This window comes from Cygnus olor, chromosome 1 (genome assembly GCF_009769625.2).
Source record: "Cygnus olor isolate bCygOlo1 chromosome 1, bCygOlo1.pri.v2, whole genome shotgun sequence".
NCBI classification, from domain to species: domain Eukaryota; kingdom Metazoa; phylum Chordata; class Aves; order Anseriformes; family Anatidae; genus Cygnus; species Cygnus olor.
The window spans coordinates 65,236,178-65,253,287 of NC_049169.1; the positions used below are offsets into that span (position 1 = coordinate 65,236,178).

At 36.0% G+C, this 17,110-nt stretch overlaps 1 protein-coding gene across 13 annotated transcripts in view; it reads left to right on the plus strand.

Annotated features, from left to right (window-relative positions):
• ERC1 (ELKS/RAB6-interacting/CAST family member 1) overlaps positions 1 to 17,110 on the plus strand; it is a 307,076-nt gene that overhangs the window by 188,719 nt on the left and 101,247 nt on the right. For all 13 annotated transcript variants that reach the window (XM_040562356.1, XM_040562365.1, XM_040562386.1 and 10 more), the window contains one exon: positions 6,909 to 7,069. In XM_040562356.1, the coding sequence (XP_040418290.1) occupies positions 6,909 to 7,069 (161 nt within the window). The remainder of the gene's footprint in view (positions 1 to 6,908; positions 7,070 to 17,110) is intronic.

Here is a 17,110-nt window from a genome sequence, read left to right on the forward strand (position 1 = left end):
TAATTGAGGATTCTTTCTGAAACATTTCCTATTGACGCAAAAGCTTCCAGACATTGCTGTACTGCTGTTTATCATCAGATTCCTTCAAAGCCTTCAATGAATTTCAGCCTTAGTTCAGCTGGCTCAGAACAGTGGGATTACTTTTTAGTTGCTGTGACTAGATTCTGATCTTTGTTTTCTATTAACTACAATGCTAAAGATTTGCTTCCTCAAGTTAGCAGAGGTGGAAACTTTCCTTAGCTTGCCAATGAGACTGTACTTCTTCAGTTAAACTTTAGCCATATGTTCAACCTTCATGTAAATGCACGTGCTTTCACATAATAACTGTTCATGATCCTTAACATCTTCTGGGAAGAGTGTTGAAGTTGAATGGTGAATTAGCATACCATTTTTCACTACATGTAGTGAGTTAATATATCATCCCAGAATTTTTCTCTTTGGAGAGTCAATCTGTAACTATATAAATTGACAATCTGTGCTGTGTAGCACAGCATTAAATATTTACTTGGAATATTATTAGGGTATGTCTAAATTTCAGTCTGCCATGGTGACATACCCCAGTTAACATGGAACTATCTAAAATGCAACGAAATGAAAGTCAGTGTGGTTTGCAGACTGCTTGTGAGCTTAGATCCTTTGGTAATAAGTCTGAGCTGAAAGGCTTCCTTTGGCCCAATTACTACTACTACCTTAGCAGCAATCACAGATGTACCCTAAGAAAGGTCAAGTTATTTTGAAGATGTCTTTGTTTAGAGCTGTGCTTGCAGTATCATGAATTAGCCACTTTTCTGAAGAGGTTGTTTGGATTAACAAATTGTGCTAAATTTGTATGTGCAAAATTCTGCAGAAAGTGCTAAGTGTGCTAAATTCTACTTTGTCTACCGCTGTAGTGATTTTTAAATTGTAGTAATGTAGTAATTTTTAAATCCAATTTTTAAATCCAATTTTTGGCAAGATTGTTTGTTATCTTTCAAAGTAGTGATTGCTGCTCTGTTCTCAAGGGACTGGAGAACTTCATTGCTAGTCACGAAGATAAACACAAGACAGTTTACTATGACTGTAGATCCACATAAAATAAAATTGGTCAGCTTCCTTTGGTATGGTTGCAAGGGTTAAAAAGCATAGTGAATATACTTCATCAGATAAAGGTTCTAGCTCAGGAAAATGTAAAAATACAATTTTAACCTATTATAGTCTTCAGATGATGGAGACTGCAACAGGCTTCTGTCCTTAACACAAATGTGAATTCAGTCTTTCACTTTTTTTTCCTGGTGTGACTCATTTTTTATGTGTGTATTAAGCAGAGAGGATTATTGCTTCCTTCTCAAGAGCTCTTGTCCAAGCAGCCGGCCATTGCTTATTTATATGGCTTACAGCCCTCATTTAGGAGATACAACTGTCAAAGCTACCTCCAAACATCCTAACAGGACACAGCTGTGACTTCTTCAGTCCTAATGTCTAAGCTCAGGAGACATTTCTCTTTTCCAAACATCTGTGAGCTTTGATTCCTTCTCTTTCATACCAAGAGCACAAGGCTCTCAGAATATGAGCAAAAATCACTCCTGATGGTACTCAAGTAACATATTCCTTGACAAAGACTCCTGTGTTTCTGTTTCTGTGCGTACTACAGGAGTGACTCTGTAATGTCAGATATCTTCTGGTCAGTCTGACTATTAGCCTTCATTGCCTAGAGTCATCAGCGACTCAAAGACTTAAGAAGGCTACACATTAATGTAAAGAAACATGCAGTTCATCTCTAAAAATGTTGTATATATAGTTTATCCCTAAAATTATTGCTATATATTACAGATAATCAGAAACCTTGCCTTGTCTCAGAACTGATAATCCACCAGCCAGTTTCTCAGTTTTGACACCAACTCCCCTCTTTATTGTGAAAAAACAAAACAAAACAAAACAAAACATATGTTCTTCTAAGTACATGCAGTCTGCCACAGCCCTGTAATACTAGACACGGTTGACTTTGGCAAAAGGGGTGCTGCAAATCTGGCATCCTCTAGGATGGAGGAAAATGTGATATACAGAAACACTGTAACTGTTGCACAACATTCTGCTATGTTTATTTCCCAGTTTCTTTAGGCAGGATCTCAGCTAAGGAATTCCAACGTTCAAAAAAATTTTTTTCACTTGTCTGTGTAGTATCTCATGGTAGTGTTTGTTAACAATGACCATGCAGAACAAGTGGAGCATGTACAGTGTAGGGAAGAACATTCTCTTTACATGATGAACATCTGTTCACCTTAGGATATCCTTACAGTATTCACAGTTACAGAATAAAAGCGGAGGTAAAGCATCTTAACCTCACATATGTGCTTCGAAAGGATTAGTGACAATGTGACAGCATTGGCATAACAGAGAAGGCAGTAGCTGTGCCCCCTTTCTCTGTACACCTTCCAGAATACGCATGTTCTTGCAGTGGTAGTGAGTAAGAGGGGCTTGATGCAGAGCCAGAGCTGTGCACGTGGTAGGGGCAGAGCCATTCTGCTCTGTACCATTGTGCTCTGCTGCCAGTGTGGCAGAGCTTTCAACAGGTCTTTCAGTTGATGGCTGTCGTTAATATACAAACCAGAAATAACATTCTAATTTTACCGAAAACTAAGATTTCTCCTTTTACTGCTTACTTATTTCTCTCATTCTCCTCTTGATATTTTAGCTCTCAAAAAGCTATACCCATCAGCTGTCCCAATAGCTATAAGAATTTGGAAGTTGTTCCCTCAATTCAGAATAGCCAAGAATTTAGTTAAGTGTCTTGGTTATGGTCTTTAGGAGTACCTAAAGCCACCCTACTGCTTTAACAAAAATGGGGCTGTGATGAAACCATAATTCATTTCCTTCTTATTTTGTGTAAAGGTTTATTAGCTCGTGATTTAAGCAAACCATCTGGTCCTGCTGGCAATCCAGGTTATGTCAGACTCAATGCATTCTCCCTGTAATATGTTACTTGAGGCAGTTAAATTACATACTCAAGTCCCAAGTCTGGCCTGTGCTTTTTCCATGTCTTAACATCTGTTCTGGGAAAATTTTCTGGTATCCAAACAAGTTTACATGGAGCCAGAACTCTTGTCTTTGTCTTTCTTTGCGTGTCTGTTTCTTTCTTTTCTCTCTGTCCTGCAGTCTAATCAGTTCAGCTCAGTAAAAGATAATGCAGAAATTTGCAGTCCCTTTATCATTTCATTAATGTACACAGTGAAATGAAAAATAACTTAAAAACTCAGGATCTGAAAAAAAGTTGGAGAGAGTCCTCTGAGACACTGAGTGGAACTTCATGAGAAATGTTAATTATTTTTTTCAGGACTTGTAGTATTCTTACTACTGACTTGTAATTTCAAGACCTTTTGTTTTGGTGGCCTAATTCATTTTGGACAGAAGTACAGATTTCTAGTACATTTTGTCTTGTAATACTAATCCATTGTTTATCCAAGAAAGGCCTATGTTCAGAAAGCCAATAATTTTAAATATGTAAGTTAGCTTCCTGAGGTGGTTTTGAAAACAAGATCTCTAGTGATTGATTTATAAAATGCTCACTGAAAATAAATTGTTCCTACTGGTACTTTTATCTTTGTTTTCTAAAATCCCATCTTTTTGTGTTCTGCCTGGAACTTTTGAGATACATTAATAAACATAAACAGCTATCCCATAATCCACAGTCCCTGTATTTATACTGGAAGAAATACAATTTTTTTCTTAAGTCAGAAAAATGAAAATGTATCTTTTTTTTTTTTTTTTCAGTAGTTAGACATTAAACTGTAAGTTTCCCGTGTATCACTGCATCTGAGGTACCATATCTCCAGTTTAGGAGTATGCATGGTTCTTAGTCTAATAGTCAAGTCCCTTTTGTCATGCCCTTTGAGACCTTTCATTAAAAAAGTCTTCTTCACTTGATCATAAAAGTATTCAAATACTTGATCAGAAGGAAAAGAAAAAGAATAAGGAAAGAAATATAACAAGAGTAACAGCTTGGACCATCTGCATGATTGAAACCCCATTTACATTTGAACTATGGATTCTTTCATGTCATTATACTATCATTTGAGCACAGAGAGAAGAGGAGTGAGAGTATGCTCTTTACATATTCTGAAATAGAAACTTTCTAGGCAGAGGGCACAAGCTTACCTTGCGTTAAATTGAAAACGTCAACAGCATGTCTCAGAAAACTCTGGTTATTGGCAAACACTTTCTTTGTTATTTAATTAGATGCTCTCAGGGGAAAAAAATCAAGGGTAGATTTAAAGTTTCTTGTATAGGCTAAATTAGACATCTATTGCAAGGAAGTTGCTTCCAGTGACTATTTCTGTATCATTTCTCAGAGGACTGCTTACAGGGACATATAAACAGATCTGCACTAAGATTCATAACTTGCCACATAAAAAGTTTTGTTTTTCTATAAGTTTAATGGAAATGCTGCCATGGAATATCTATAGCTTGATGAATTCAAACAATGAAGTCTTTATTGTAAATACAGACATTACTACTTCAGTGAATTTTGTCCTTAGTAAGTAGCATGACAAATGATGTCTTCTAGACAGAATGGAAGGTAATGACAGTTCAGTGAGCAAAGTTGTTGGTGCCACGTGAAAGCTACTCACAGTTTGTCTATTCCCAATATATGATTAGATCAATTTTATGTTAACGTTCACAAACATAGAATAAAACCTTAGAATGAAAAAATTACCAAATGGAGTGATTAGAAAAAGAATATAATATCCACAGTAGTCAGTACTCCAATTAATATAAGCCTTTGCTGCAGAGTTTGATCTTGCCACCCAGCAGTGACTGCCTTGCCCTAGCTATTGGCCTCCAGCCTCATTGTGTCTTAGTAGCACAGAGCTGTTATGCTACAGATCTGCATCAAGCAAACGGATCCTTTGGTGTTAGTATCACAAATTTGGATGACTGGGAATGGAATGACAGATGGCAGAAATCTTTCAAACTTCATTATGGAAAAGTTGTTGCTTCAAAGATTGTTTTGTCTTGGCAACTGACAGATTGACACAAACCTTTTAGATTGTTGCAGTTGGCTGGGGACTTGTTTATTTGAGGTTGCTTTTTGTTAAAAGCAGAGGATTTTATGGATGCCATGCCTCTTCTCTCCTTGATTTAAAGGAAAATGTTTATGTAGATAATTCTGATCCAGCCATAGGAAGTAGAAGTTGATACCCTAGTACACCTTCACTTGCCCAGCATGTTGCTATTTTTCTCTTTCTAGGTATCAGTTTTCTTCCCAGAAGTACTTTTGCTATTGATTGTTTCTGCAGTTTTTCTTTACTTTCTTTTCTAACTTTTCCCCATTTCTTTCTATGTAGCTTTCTCTTTGTTTATTTAAAAATTGACAGAGGTTCTGGTCATTGTTTTGCACATGAACAAGACAGGAAAACTTGGTTATTTTATGCATGCTAGCCAGTTTTGACTATGCATCACTGAAATTCCCCTTCAGTCTGCTGATTGCTGGATGAAGTATTGGCTGTACATTTTGAATAGTTTTTGATAATCACATTTCTTAAATTTTTCTTAATTTGGTGAGCACAAGAATTTCTATTGTCAGCTGCAGTTTAGCAGAAGTAGATAGGCATTTTGCCTCAAGCAATGTATGTCTATGCTAGATTTTATGAATATTCTAATTCTAAATCACAGTGTTTTGCTTTATCATTGATTGAGGATGATTATATGATTATCGACGCTTGTCCTGAGCCAATAGCTCTGCCTTTTGGAGTATTTGATTTATTAAAGCAAGCAGTGGTATATTCTACACCTTACATCCTCTAGTACCTGTATAGTGAGTGATGCTCCCAACTCATTGTAAAAACATGTAAGTAGAAATTGAGTTTAATATAATTTCAGTAATTCACTTCTAGGTTGAAGCACAAGTTGATTGGATGGGGATATGCAATACAATGCTGTAATGTCATACTAAATTTATACAAATGTTTGATCATGTGCAATAGTAACATCCAAGTTTCTCACATTTGAAGCACATTATAAAATTATTTATGAGTGATTGGTTGTGATAGATAAAATCTATAAGGATGATGTTGGTGAAAGAAATCTCTGTGCCATCTAACATTACTATAAAATTATTGTTAAAATATCCAGTTTTTTTTATACTACATATAGCTATACTTAAGCATTTATTGTGGTTTTACATGTTAAAGTGATGAACTGTAGCTGTGACAAAACCTACTCCTAGTACAGAACAAAATATAACTAGATTCATCTGTAAATGTATCTATTCTAGAACTTAAAATTATGATAATTGTGAACCTTTCCCATTTTGTAATAACCTGGAGATAAGAGCATTGTTCTTTACCAGTCTGCTATCAGCAACTCTTTGAAGGTCATTTATGTTGCTAAATTACAAAACGTGGTTATAAGCATTGTTCAACAGATATTTTGAGGAAGTATCCTTACTTACATCTGCATGGTAACCCAGTCCTCTCCCTACTTAAGAAACATTCTTAACTTTATTCTTAAAGTACCTACGTAGCTTCTTTTTAGGGATTACTTACAGAGAACATTTTCAGAATATTATTCATGTGTTCTATTTAATACCTAGCGATTTTCTGAGCTAACTTAATTCATATAGATCATCTATTTATCCTTGTGGTACATTTTCTAAAATAGAAATATTGAAGAGTTGAAGATGTGTAATACGGTATTGTAACGGTAACGTTCCAGTCACCAGATCATATTAAGCCACAGAATATAATGCTGCTTCCATCAAGTGTAGGTGTAGTTTAAACAGTGCTAGATGATGCTTCTTCTGGTCTACAGTATTATGCAGTGTACATGCATTGGTAACCTCGGACTCTGATTTAGTTTTGACCTTTAGTAAGTTCAAGTTGATCACGTTGTACTATTTTTCTCTCTTCCTGCCTTCCTCAAAAATGTTTTAGGTAGAAGAGCTGATGATGGCCATGGAGAAGGTTAAGCAGGAGCTGGAGTCTATGAAAGCAAAATTGTCCTCTACTCAACAGTCTTTAGCTGAGAAGGAAACCCATTTGACCAACCTACGAGCGGAAAGAAGAAAACATTTGGAGGAAGTCCTGGAGATGAAGTAAGTGTTTCTTACCATTATTTGGAAGCATGTTTTATTGATATTTCTGAATTCTTCTCTGATCCCCAGTGACCTAAAGACAACCATTGTACAAATATGCCTCTGTAGGCAGCTATCTGTATAATCAGTCAAGTCTTCAGAAGTGACTTCTGACTAGGGATTATCTACATTACTTTCATACTTCAGTTGGGGCTCAAAAACACATCTTCCTTCTGAACGTTAGCAGTAGAAAGCTATTATCTGCACAATGGCATCTTCAATGTTCCTAAACAATTGTTGGGATCCAATTATTTTAAGTCTTACGAATGTGCCATCTTGTCTAGAGTGGCCTATGATCTACTTAAAGGGAAGACACAAATCAGTGTAACAAATGATAAAAAGGAAGGAGGGACGAGACAAACATAATGTCAGATAGTTGCAATGCTGAAATGATACTGCAGATGTCTGGTCTGCTAAAGTGTTTTTCAGACTCATGTGGATGATTCATTGGTACTTGAACTGAGACTGAATTTCTCTATCAGACTTCTCTTGTCATCTTTACATAAGGAGACCTGAATGAAACCAAGCTTTGAGACGGGGAAAAGTGAGGAATTAGACTTCTAAGGCTTAAATACTTCCTAATTTCTGACTGCGCATTATAGATGAATAGTTATCGTTAGTTTAGGGAGACATGAATCCATTTAGTGCAATGATGGATAGTGCTGCCAGCAGTTCATTAGAAAGACTTTCAGTTGTTTAGCCAGCCCTGAAAGAGAAGGAACATTTTTATTGGCAGGACCAGCAGTGGTTCCTCCACTGTGGTTTTTGTGAGCCATTATTTATTTATTTAGCTTTTCTATACTAACCTCTTTTCTTCTTTCTTTTCTTTTTTTTTCTTTTCTTTTTTCTTTTGTTTTTTCTTTTCATTTTTTCTTTTTTCTTTTCTTTTTCTTTTTTGTTTTCTTTTTTTCTTTTTTTTCTTTTTTCCTTTTTTCTTTCCTTTTTCCTTTCATTTTTTCTTTCCTTTTGTTCTTTTCTTTTCCCTTTTCCCTTTTCTTTCCTTTTCTTTTCTTGGATAGAAAAACAGCTGTTACAAAATGGAAAGAGAGGTGGCTTAGATCTTGAAACTCTAACTTAGGAGTGCTCTGCAAAGTGGGCCAAGCTTCTTCTGCATCATATTCAACTACTACAGTCTGATCTAGACCTGGCATAGGGACATTGGAAGACTGCAGTACTTAAAAGCCACACTTCTTATTTTTAATAAAAAAGTTTTATTGAGCTATAAATTTGACTGGCTTGAGAGTTGGTGTACTGGGGGATGGGAAGAATAGCTCTTAAGGTGATGTGGGAATCCAAAGCAACTGGAGATATATCCCATATCCAATCACTTGGCAGTACTTTCTTCTGCCAAACTGCTCTGCCAAACCTTCTCATTAAAATATAAACGTATTGTATAGTATATCCTGAAATGTATTTCAAATTGTGTAGCTCTAGCACTTTCAATATAACTACTCACTTCTTTTAAATGATGACCTCTCTTAGCTAAGTAAGTTATTGCTGGAAAGCTATTGTACTGAAATTTAGTATTGGGAACTGCATAAACTGGTAGATCCATTGTACCTCAGAAGGAAGAAGAACACTGGAGAGAATGGTAATGCTGTCAGCACATGGACGGAAAGATGGAAAAAACATTACATTTGTATAGTTAACTAGCTAAACATGTTTTAGACATAGCTGATCTGTCTTAAAGTTCTATAAAGCTGCCAAACGCATTCAAACTTCAAAAACTCATGCTCACTGAGAGGCTCTGTTGCAAACAAGTCTCTAGTGAGGACTCCCAGTCAATTAAATATCTTATATTTATATACAGGAACCTCAGTATATTCTTTGTTGCCACATTTTCCCAGTCTATGCCTCTTTTGAAAAGTACTCTTCTCAGCTGTTTTCCAGTTTTGCAGAAGTTTATAATGTTGACAAAATGTTTTCTACTGTCTCAATTAAAAAATAACAGCAACTGAATGATTAGTCAGTTTTGTGAAGCATTTGAGCAGATTTTGATATCCTTAACAGAAAACAATAGTTGCTGTACATCTACTTTTCATGATTACCATAAAGCAATATTGTTGCCCAAGTTTTAGGGCACACTTCAGTGGAAAAGTTTCAGATACTCAAATGCAGCTCTGATTAAATTTGCAATTTGTTAGAGGTGTAAGTTTAACAGCCTGGACCCTACAGTCAACTAATGAGGTAGGGGAGAATGAGAGGAATATACAAGAAAAATAGCTTAGGATATGCTGCTTTAGGAGATTCTAGATGTGGACTGAAAGAAGGTGTTAAAGCAGCAAGATTACTCCAGAAAGCTACCTTGGGGCTGTGATAGGAAGTTGTTAGGTATTATGTTAGTGATAATATATATATTTAAAATAACATTTCTTAGAGTACAACTTGTGTTTACTACTGACTCTGTAACTCTGAGAAGATTGTTTCACACTCTTTAGTGACTACTGTGGCATTAGAACAGCAGAAATATGAAGTATTCCAAGGAAGAAATTTATCTCCTTAAAGAAGTACTATGTATTTTGAACACCTCTGCCTTTAAGTCTAATATTTTTATTTTCTTTTAAAAAAAAATCTTTGTTGTAAATAATTATGAAACAGCTAGATAATGGTCTCTCTATTGATATCAACAAACATGATCTACTGTAAAAAAAAAACACGTTAGTGAACTGCTAGGATTTTTGTTTTGTTATGTTTTCTTTAAGAAGTTCTAATGTTTCCATCATTCACAGCAAATCTTTTAAATTAGGCAGGAATAAAGTGCTGTCTACAGAGAAATCTCTGTTCTTTGTCCCATAAAAACCTGCTTAGGCTGAGCTGAGTTATAAACTGTTGAAAATCACCAGTTTTCCTTTCCCTTTTTTTCTCCTGGTGTTGTCAGCAAATTTTGGCAGTGTGTGAAAATAACCGAGCACAAACATTCTAATCTGGGGCCGAGTTCATGCAATTGCCAAAACTGTAGCAGTGGACTCTCTACTTATAGGGAAGGAGAACAGACACTGTGTCTGCATGTAGAGAAGAGACTTTTTTATTTTTATTTTTTTTTGTCTAGGCAGGCCTTTTGTTTTGGTCAGAAGGACCAGAAGATTCTCCCAAGTCATCTGCTTCAAGGTCAATAAATCCCAGCTGGAGCATTTCTCAATCTGTTCCTTTAGACCTAGAAAATTGTCCAACAGCCCTTTCCTGAATTATGCCCTTTCTTGCTAATTGAAGTCTTTGCGAGCTCTGTAATTCAAGTGATGCAGACTTATGTAATGTAGTTGGCGTGTCAGAGTTGAATCCTTGATCTTGCTGGCACACATCACAAAGTGTATTACTTGTCCAAGAATAATTTACTATTTTCTTTTCTTTTTCTTTAAAAATAATCAAGGATATTACAAAGGAATTGTTACAATAGAACATAATTTGTTTCAAAATCAAGCTCTCATAAATGTGTTTTAACTACTCATTAATTTATTCGAGTGGTCTTTTGAATATTTACCACGGTAGTATTTAATTACGTGAATGCATCCCATTTTTCCACCAGATAGTGTTTAACTTGGTAGAGAGTGTAGGGGGTGATCAGAAATGAACCAGGGCTGTGTAGCTTAATTAAGCTGTCTATTGCATTTGTTTTTTATTTTATCCATGAGTTGGAAGGCCTGCTGCGAGCTACACGAGGGCTACTATTAAAAACAAGATGCCAACCTAGGCAGTGTTATGTTCATCCTTCTCGCTGCTACAGTTTTCCTGTATGTCATGCAAGTCTCCTTAAAATATTTGGTAGATGGTTGATAAGTCCACACTTTCATTTTTTGGCTGTTAGATAAGAAAAAGAAGTCAGCAAAAGCCACGATTGTTTATCTTCTAAAAAGTTCATCCTCTCAGCAATAAAGCAGTATTGTCTGGAGGTATGAGTAGGAGTTTGAAATTGAAAGTGGTCCAAAAGCAACTGATTAATTGGCACAGAGTTTATTTGCCAGAAAAGTAATTTTTGCTGGTTCAAAATGATGTGTGAAGTAATTCAAACGCAGCAAACAGACTCAACAAACAAAATTTTTTCATGCTATATATATCCATGATGAGCAGAACCTGAAAAAAAAAAAAAGTATCAGTGTCCATCCAATAGCTTGTCAGCGCACTGGAAAATGTGCTTTTGGAAATCAAAGAAATGTTTGAGTCATTATAGAGTCTTACTTTATGCCTATGGTCTAATGACAGTTCTCCGGAGGAGAAGAGTGATTCCTAGTTGCAAAGGAAGAAAGGAAGTACGTGTATGTTCTACGTATATAAACGGTTGTCTCTATAGTTTGAAGTGTGTTCACATTTGTCGTGTGTGCTACAAATTAGTAATATCTTAACCTTGCATTTGCAAGGTATGGCTTTCTACGGCAAGCTCAAACTCTACATCATGTTGAACTAGACTGTAAGGTCTGTGAGCCACTTGGTATATCAGGCCAATGGGCAATTGCAGCAATGGTGCCGGCACTCCTCCTGTAATTACTGTTGTGATTTTAAGTAATCTCCAGTCCCACAGGGGGCACTCCATGTACATAGGATTTACTGTTTGGGGCAAAGCTGAACAAGTGCATGGCAGCAGCCTCTTCTTTCCCCTCCAAGCTTAGATTTTTTTTTTTCATTAAAATGCCTATTTCGGAGGAGGACACAAAGTGAAAATGAACACAAAAATTATCCCATTCCCATTGTTTTGTCCTTTTTAATTTCTGAGCATAAAAAAATGTGTTTATTTTATTTTGATATACTTACCCAGTAAAATTTTGACATTTAAGTTGCAGTAGTCTGAAATGTGAAAAAATGCCCATTTCTAATTACTGGAAAATAGAGACATTAAGATTGAATGACTGGAAATAAACTGAACTTGGAACTGCTGTTAATCTCAAAATGAGTCCCACAGAAGCCAACAGGAAAGCTGAAACACTATGTGTAGATATGTTGTGTGTCTTGTAAGGATAAAGGTTACTGAAGGGCTAGAAAATGTATTTTCTTTTTTTTTTTTTCACAATTCTCCTCTCTATAGTGAACCATTAAGCTCTTCATAAACATGACAGTAGATCTCGGTTACCTTGACATTTGGTGGGTTCTGCTGTAATTATTTCATTCAGCTGAAAGCTTGATAGAAAACAATCTCTTATGCACTTTTCCTCTTTTGGCAAGTAAGGTTTTGACATCTGTTATCCTTTCTGTCCTGCTGCACTGTCAGTGAGCCTTCAAGCAGCCTTAGATATCAGTAAGGCGATAATATCAGAGGCAGCCTGCCACTTGGTTTTCAGTGAAACTGACTGTAGAATGTCCTGAATCATGGAAAGAAACAGAAAAGCTCAACCCATTTATGGGCGCCAGTACAAAGCTCTTTGGTCATATGATTCACGTGGGTGAGAGAACTATTAAATGTAAATCTTAAAGTTTAGCAGAAAGGATAAACTGCAAAGTAGAAAAGAAGTGACACCTTTAGTGAAGCCTATGTAAACAAGGTGCCCCATACGAGCACAGACAGAATTGGATTGTTGTGGTTTCCTCCGTTTCTTTAACTATCGAGAAGTTATGTATGTATTTTGTAATTGGTTTGTTTTCACTCTTCACCTTCCTTGAAAATTTTTTTCTTCTGTGGTTTTCTCAGATACTAAAACCTTGGCACTATTTGCCCCAGTCCCATTCTGTCTTATGATAAAACCTCCATCTCATTTTATCTTGAATTCTATGGTCCCCCAGAATAGTCTTGTATAGAGAAAGTACTGTACTATCTTAATGAGGCATGACAGGCCTGGAAGCAGGACCAACTGCTGAAAAGTACACCAGGTGGTGTTAAAGGTTTGTTCCATTCAGTAATTCCTATGACTATTAATGTTATAGGGAGGAGTTGGGGAAAGGAGGTCCAGTCATTAACTTCCTGAAAAGTAAGTTACACTGTGCTCTTGTTTCTATGCCTTTCCACGGGAGGTGTTTTTTCTACTGGATGTTTTCCGGGGTCTGGGTTGAGTCTAGGTGATCCCTTGAGTAGTTCTTGGAACGCAATTTCTAGATGGTGCAATGAAATTACACCTCTTTCAAGACAGAATGCAAAAAGCGTAGCATATAGCCTTAGTGTTAACAATGCACAGGTTTCATTTTTTTTTTTTCTTCTACTAACAGATTACAGTATTCTTATAGAAATTAGCATGAAAAATCTCATCAGTAGAGATCTTTGGCATACATAGAGAGTACTAAAATGTATAACATTTTAGGCTAGCACAGTCCTAGCACTAGCGAATGAACACCCTTGCTGTCTTTTCTCAGTTTTCTAATTCATTATTGCAAACCTAGAGCAGGTGCAGCACAAGACAGTGTCCTGGAAGTCATTAGTGCCCTGTGTTCTTCATTGCCCAACTGCCATTACTTTGGGGAAAGTTTGTGTTTACCATAACCTGCGTATTGTACAGATCATCTTATCTAAAAGAATAAAAATAATAATCCCTTTTTCTAGATATAATCACTCAGCTTAACTAATGTTAAACTGGTAGAAGAATGGAGTCAGTGACAGATTTGTTTTGACTAATGTATAAAGCAGATTGCTTGTAAAATAGCTCTGAGAGCACCAATATACCACCTTCTGCTAGATAATTCAGCGTTCCTTTTCAGGAAAAAAGCACTGTTCCTCTTACTATATTCTAAAATACACTTTCTGTAATGAAAGACAGTCAGAAGTTCTCTTAGAAGTAAAGGTTTATCTGTTCAGGAGAATCTATGTTATTTTCCTTTGGGTGTATGAATGCTCCACTCCAATTATTTCTAGAACAGCACAGACAGAAATGGACTTCCTGGTTTTCAGCATGTCTTTTTATTGTTTTTGTAAACTTGATATATACATATACAACAAACATAAATATGACTATGGTCTTTGTTTTAAAAATAAAATATGCATGAGTGTTTTTTGGCGCAGGTTTGGTAGCAGTAGTACATTTCCTATGCTAGCTGTTTCAGCTGCATCAGTGATTCCTGTCGCCATTCCTAATCCAGCTATAAGATTCTGGGGCTTCCAGGGGTGTTACTGAGCTAAACCAAATCAGGCGCTTTTTACTTTCTGTTAAAGTCGAAAGAACCATGGGCTCCTCTGGGTGCTTTTTACTCTTTTATAAACGCGCACTGTAAATAGTGATGCATATAAATCAACTCTGTGAGCACTACATATTTCATTAAATACAGTCAAGTTGTGGGTTAATAGAAGTTCCAAGTGAAAATATTATGGTATCTCATTGCATATATTGTAGATTTAATGTAGTGTGAACAATAGTAGCTTTGAGCCATTGTAAATCCCATCCGGACATCGTCAACATAGTTCAAAATACAAGGAGGGAAATCTCAAAGGTTAGATGTGCTCATATGGCCACTGTGCATATGTAAGTCATTCTTTTATTGTTTTTAAAATGGCAGTGAAACTTTGCGGGATGTAGGTAAGGCAAAGCTTACTAACTTCATGTTATTTTCTGTAGTTGACCAGAAATTCCTCTTTCAAGAGAAGTCAGGTCAATTTACTTTAATTACAGAAATAACCTCTAAAGCAAATAATTGGTTCCCTACAGTCCTAGAGGACAAACTGAGAAGAAATGGGAGTCATATAAGAAAAATGGGGAAATGAACCAAATTGTTGGCAGCCCCTATAATCTTTGAAATTGCTCTGTATGTGAATATTCAATAAGTAATATTCAGTATATCTTTTTGTTTTCCTCCCTTCTCAAACAGTATCTTTGAGACCTTTAGGCAAAATAAAAAGCATCATCTGCAAGTCTAAGGAATCGCTGAGAAAACCTCATAGTGAGAGGGTTTGAGAGCTTGTTGGTTTGTTTGGCGGTGTCTTGTGTGCAGCACAAGGGACTGTCATAAGAGGAGTTAAAAAAAGGAAAATTGACCAGAACTGTTTGTTTGGAAATCCTAAGAGAAGACACTAAGTACCCTAAAAGCATCTTTTTTAAGGTGTGCTGTTGTCATTGCTTAATTCAGTTCTCTCAGTCCAATATATAGCATTATAGTTCATGTAGATTACAGGAGAGAGAGAACTATCTTTCTTAGTACTAGGCACTAGAACATACAGAATTGTAGGGAAGACTGAAAAATTCAACACAATGTTGTATTTGGTGTCCCCTAGATCCCTTTTTATAGCCCTTGCTCAAGCACGAAACAGATAATGCTATAGCTTTCCATAAACCTGTATTTCTTTTTCAGTCTGCTGGCACTTTACAGCTCTTTCCTACAGACTATCTCTTTAAAACTTACGTCAAGAAAGCATTGGAAAATAAAAGATCACACTAGTTTATATCCACTATGTAAGCTAGGAATCAAGCTTTTTATATGATCTTGGAGGTCTTTTCCAACCTTAATGACTCTGTGATTCTAAGTTGAACTAAATGATAAAATAGTATTTGCTAAATAATCTAGAAACCAACTAGTTTGAACATTTAGTTTAATCTCATGAGTAAAGCTCTGAGGCCAACAATACTGCTATGAAACTGCAGGTAGCTTTAAGCAGCCAAAGGATTTCATCAGTCTACCTTCAGTTCCTAGCTATATGTTGGAGTAAATAAAAAATATTATTTGTAAATACTCAGAAAACAGTAAAGTGTTAAGTAACAGATGACCTGAATTTGTGGAGACTAAATCATGACAAATCAACAAGGTGTTCCCATATGCCATTGGTAATACAGTAGATGTGATATGTTTTGATCTCAGGAGGATTTCTGTCATTATCTCTCAGAACTGTCTCATCAGCAAAGTAGAGATTATATTCCTGATTAAGCTACTATAAAGTGAATAAGCAGGTAGCTGGAAAAGAACAATTAGTTCATTGTCAAAATGGAAACCTGTATTACCTGATTTTCTTAAAGGTCTCCTCCAAGTCTCCTACTGTTCAAAATGTGCATTAATGATGTGGCTGACAAGGCAAAAGACATATTGCCAAAATGCCAATGTGGGTATTAAGGCACTTTGGAGAACAAGATGAGAATTCAAAATGATCTCACTAAACTGAAGAGCAGGGTGTGGGTAGGGTGTAGAATATTGTTCCCTGAAGGTTTTTACACGCAGATGACACCAACCTATCACAAATAGCTTAGGTATGGTTGAGCATGTTTTCATGGAGATGAAACAGAATAGAGAGGGTGTTGTCTTGCAGATTCTTTAGCACAGATCATATACTTCCCTGAGTTAATGTCTATAAGAACCAAAATTGTCTCTTGTAAAAATATATATATTATATATATGAACTTGTTTTACTTATCATGCTGAGGGCTCAGTTCTCTCTATTAATACCAGCTCAGGTTTGCAGATTCAACTTCTAAAGGGAAATTTTGCTCTTGTATGTAATCCATTTTGAATATTCTTCATGTAAGGGAAACCACCTTTTTTTTAGATCATTCAGTTTGTTGGTTAAAGATAGCTAAAAATTCTTTTTCCCTCTCAAGCCCTCAGTAGGCTGGAGATGTGAAAGGGTTAAGCCTGGTTAGCTTATAAAGAATGCCAAGGATATCTTCTGGTATTTGGAGAAAGTCGTTATGACTTCTGCTAGCCATATTATCTTCTACAGATATCAATAATGCAAGTTTTAATAATAATACTGTGCAGTTTAGTTCTTTTCACTGAAGGATCTTGCTTATCAAAGTCGTCTTTTCCATAAAAACAGAGAAATTTTGTTGTTGTTTCTCAAAGAAGTAAACTGAAGCCAGAAACACGATGTGATTCCTTCACACATGAAGGAATCATGTGGCCACAGAATTCCAGTGATGTCAGAAATTAAAATCTTAAGATATTAGGTTTGTATGTTTTTAAATAACTTAAGAGACAAATGTTTAATAGAACAAGTTGTGCGAGTAAGATGTATGCATCCTCATTTATTTCTCTCTTCTAGCATGTTCTCATGCAAATCCTTTCTACATCCCTATTTTCTTTCTTTATTGTATGCCTGTACCTAAAATTGAGTATGCCTATCTTACCACTTTAGTGCTGTAATTGCGGAGAAGCAAGCTGTTCTCTTTTGAT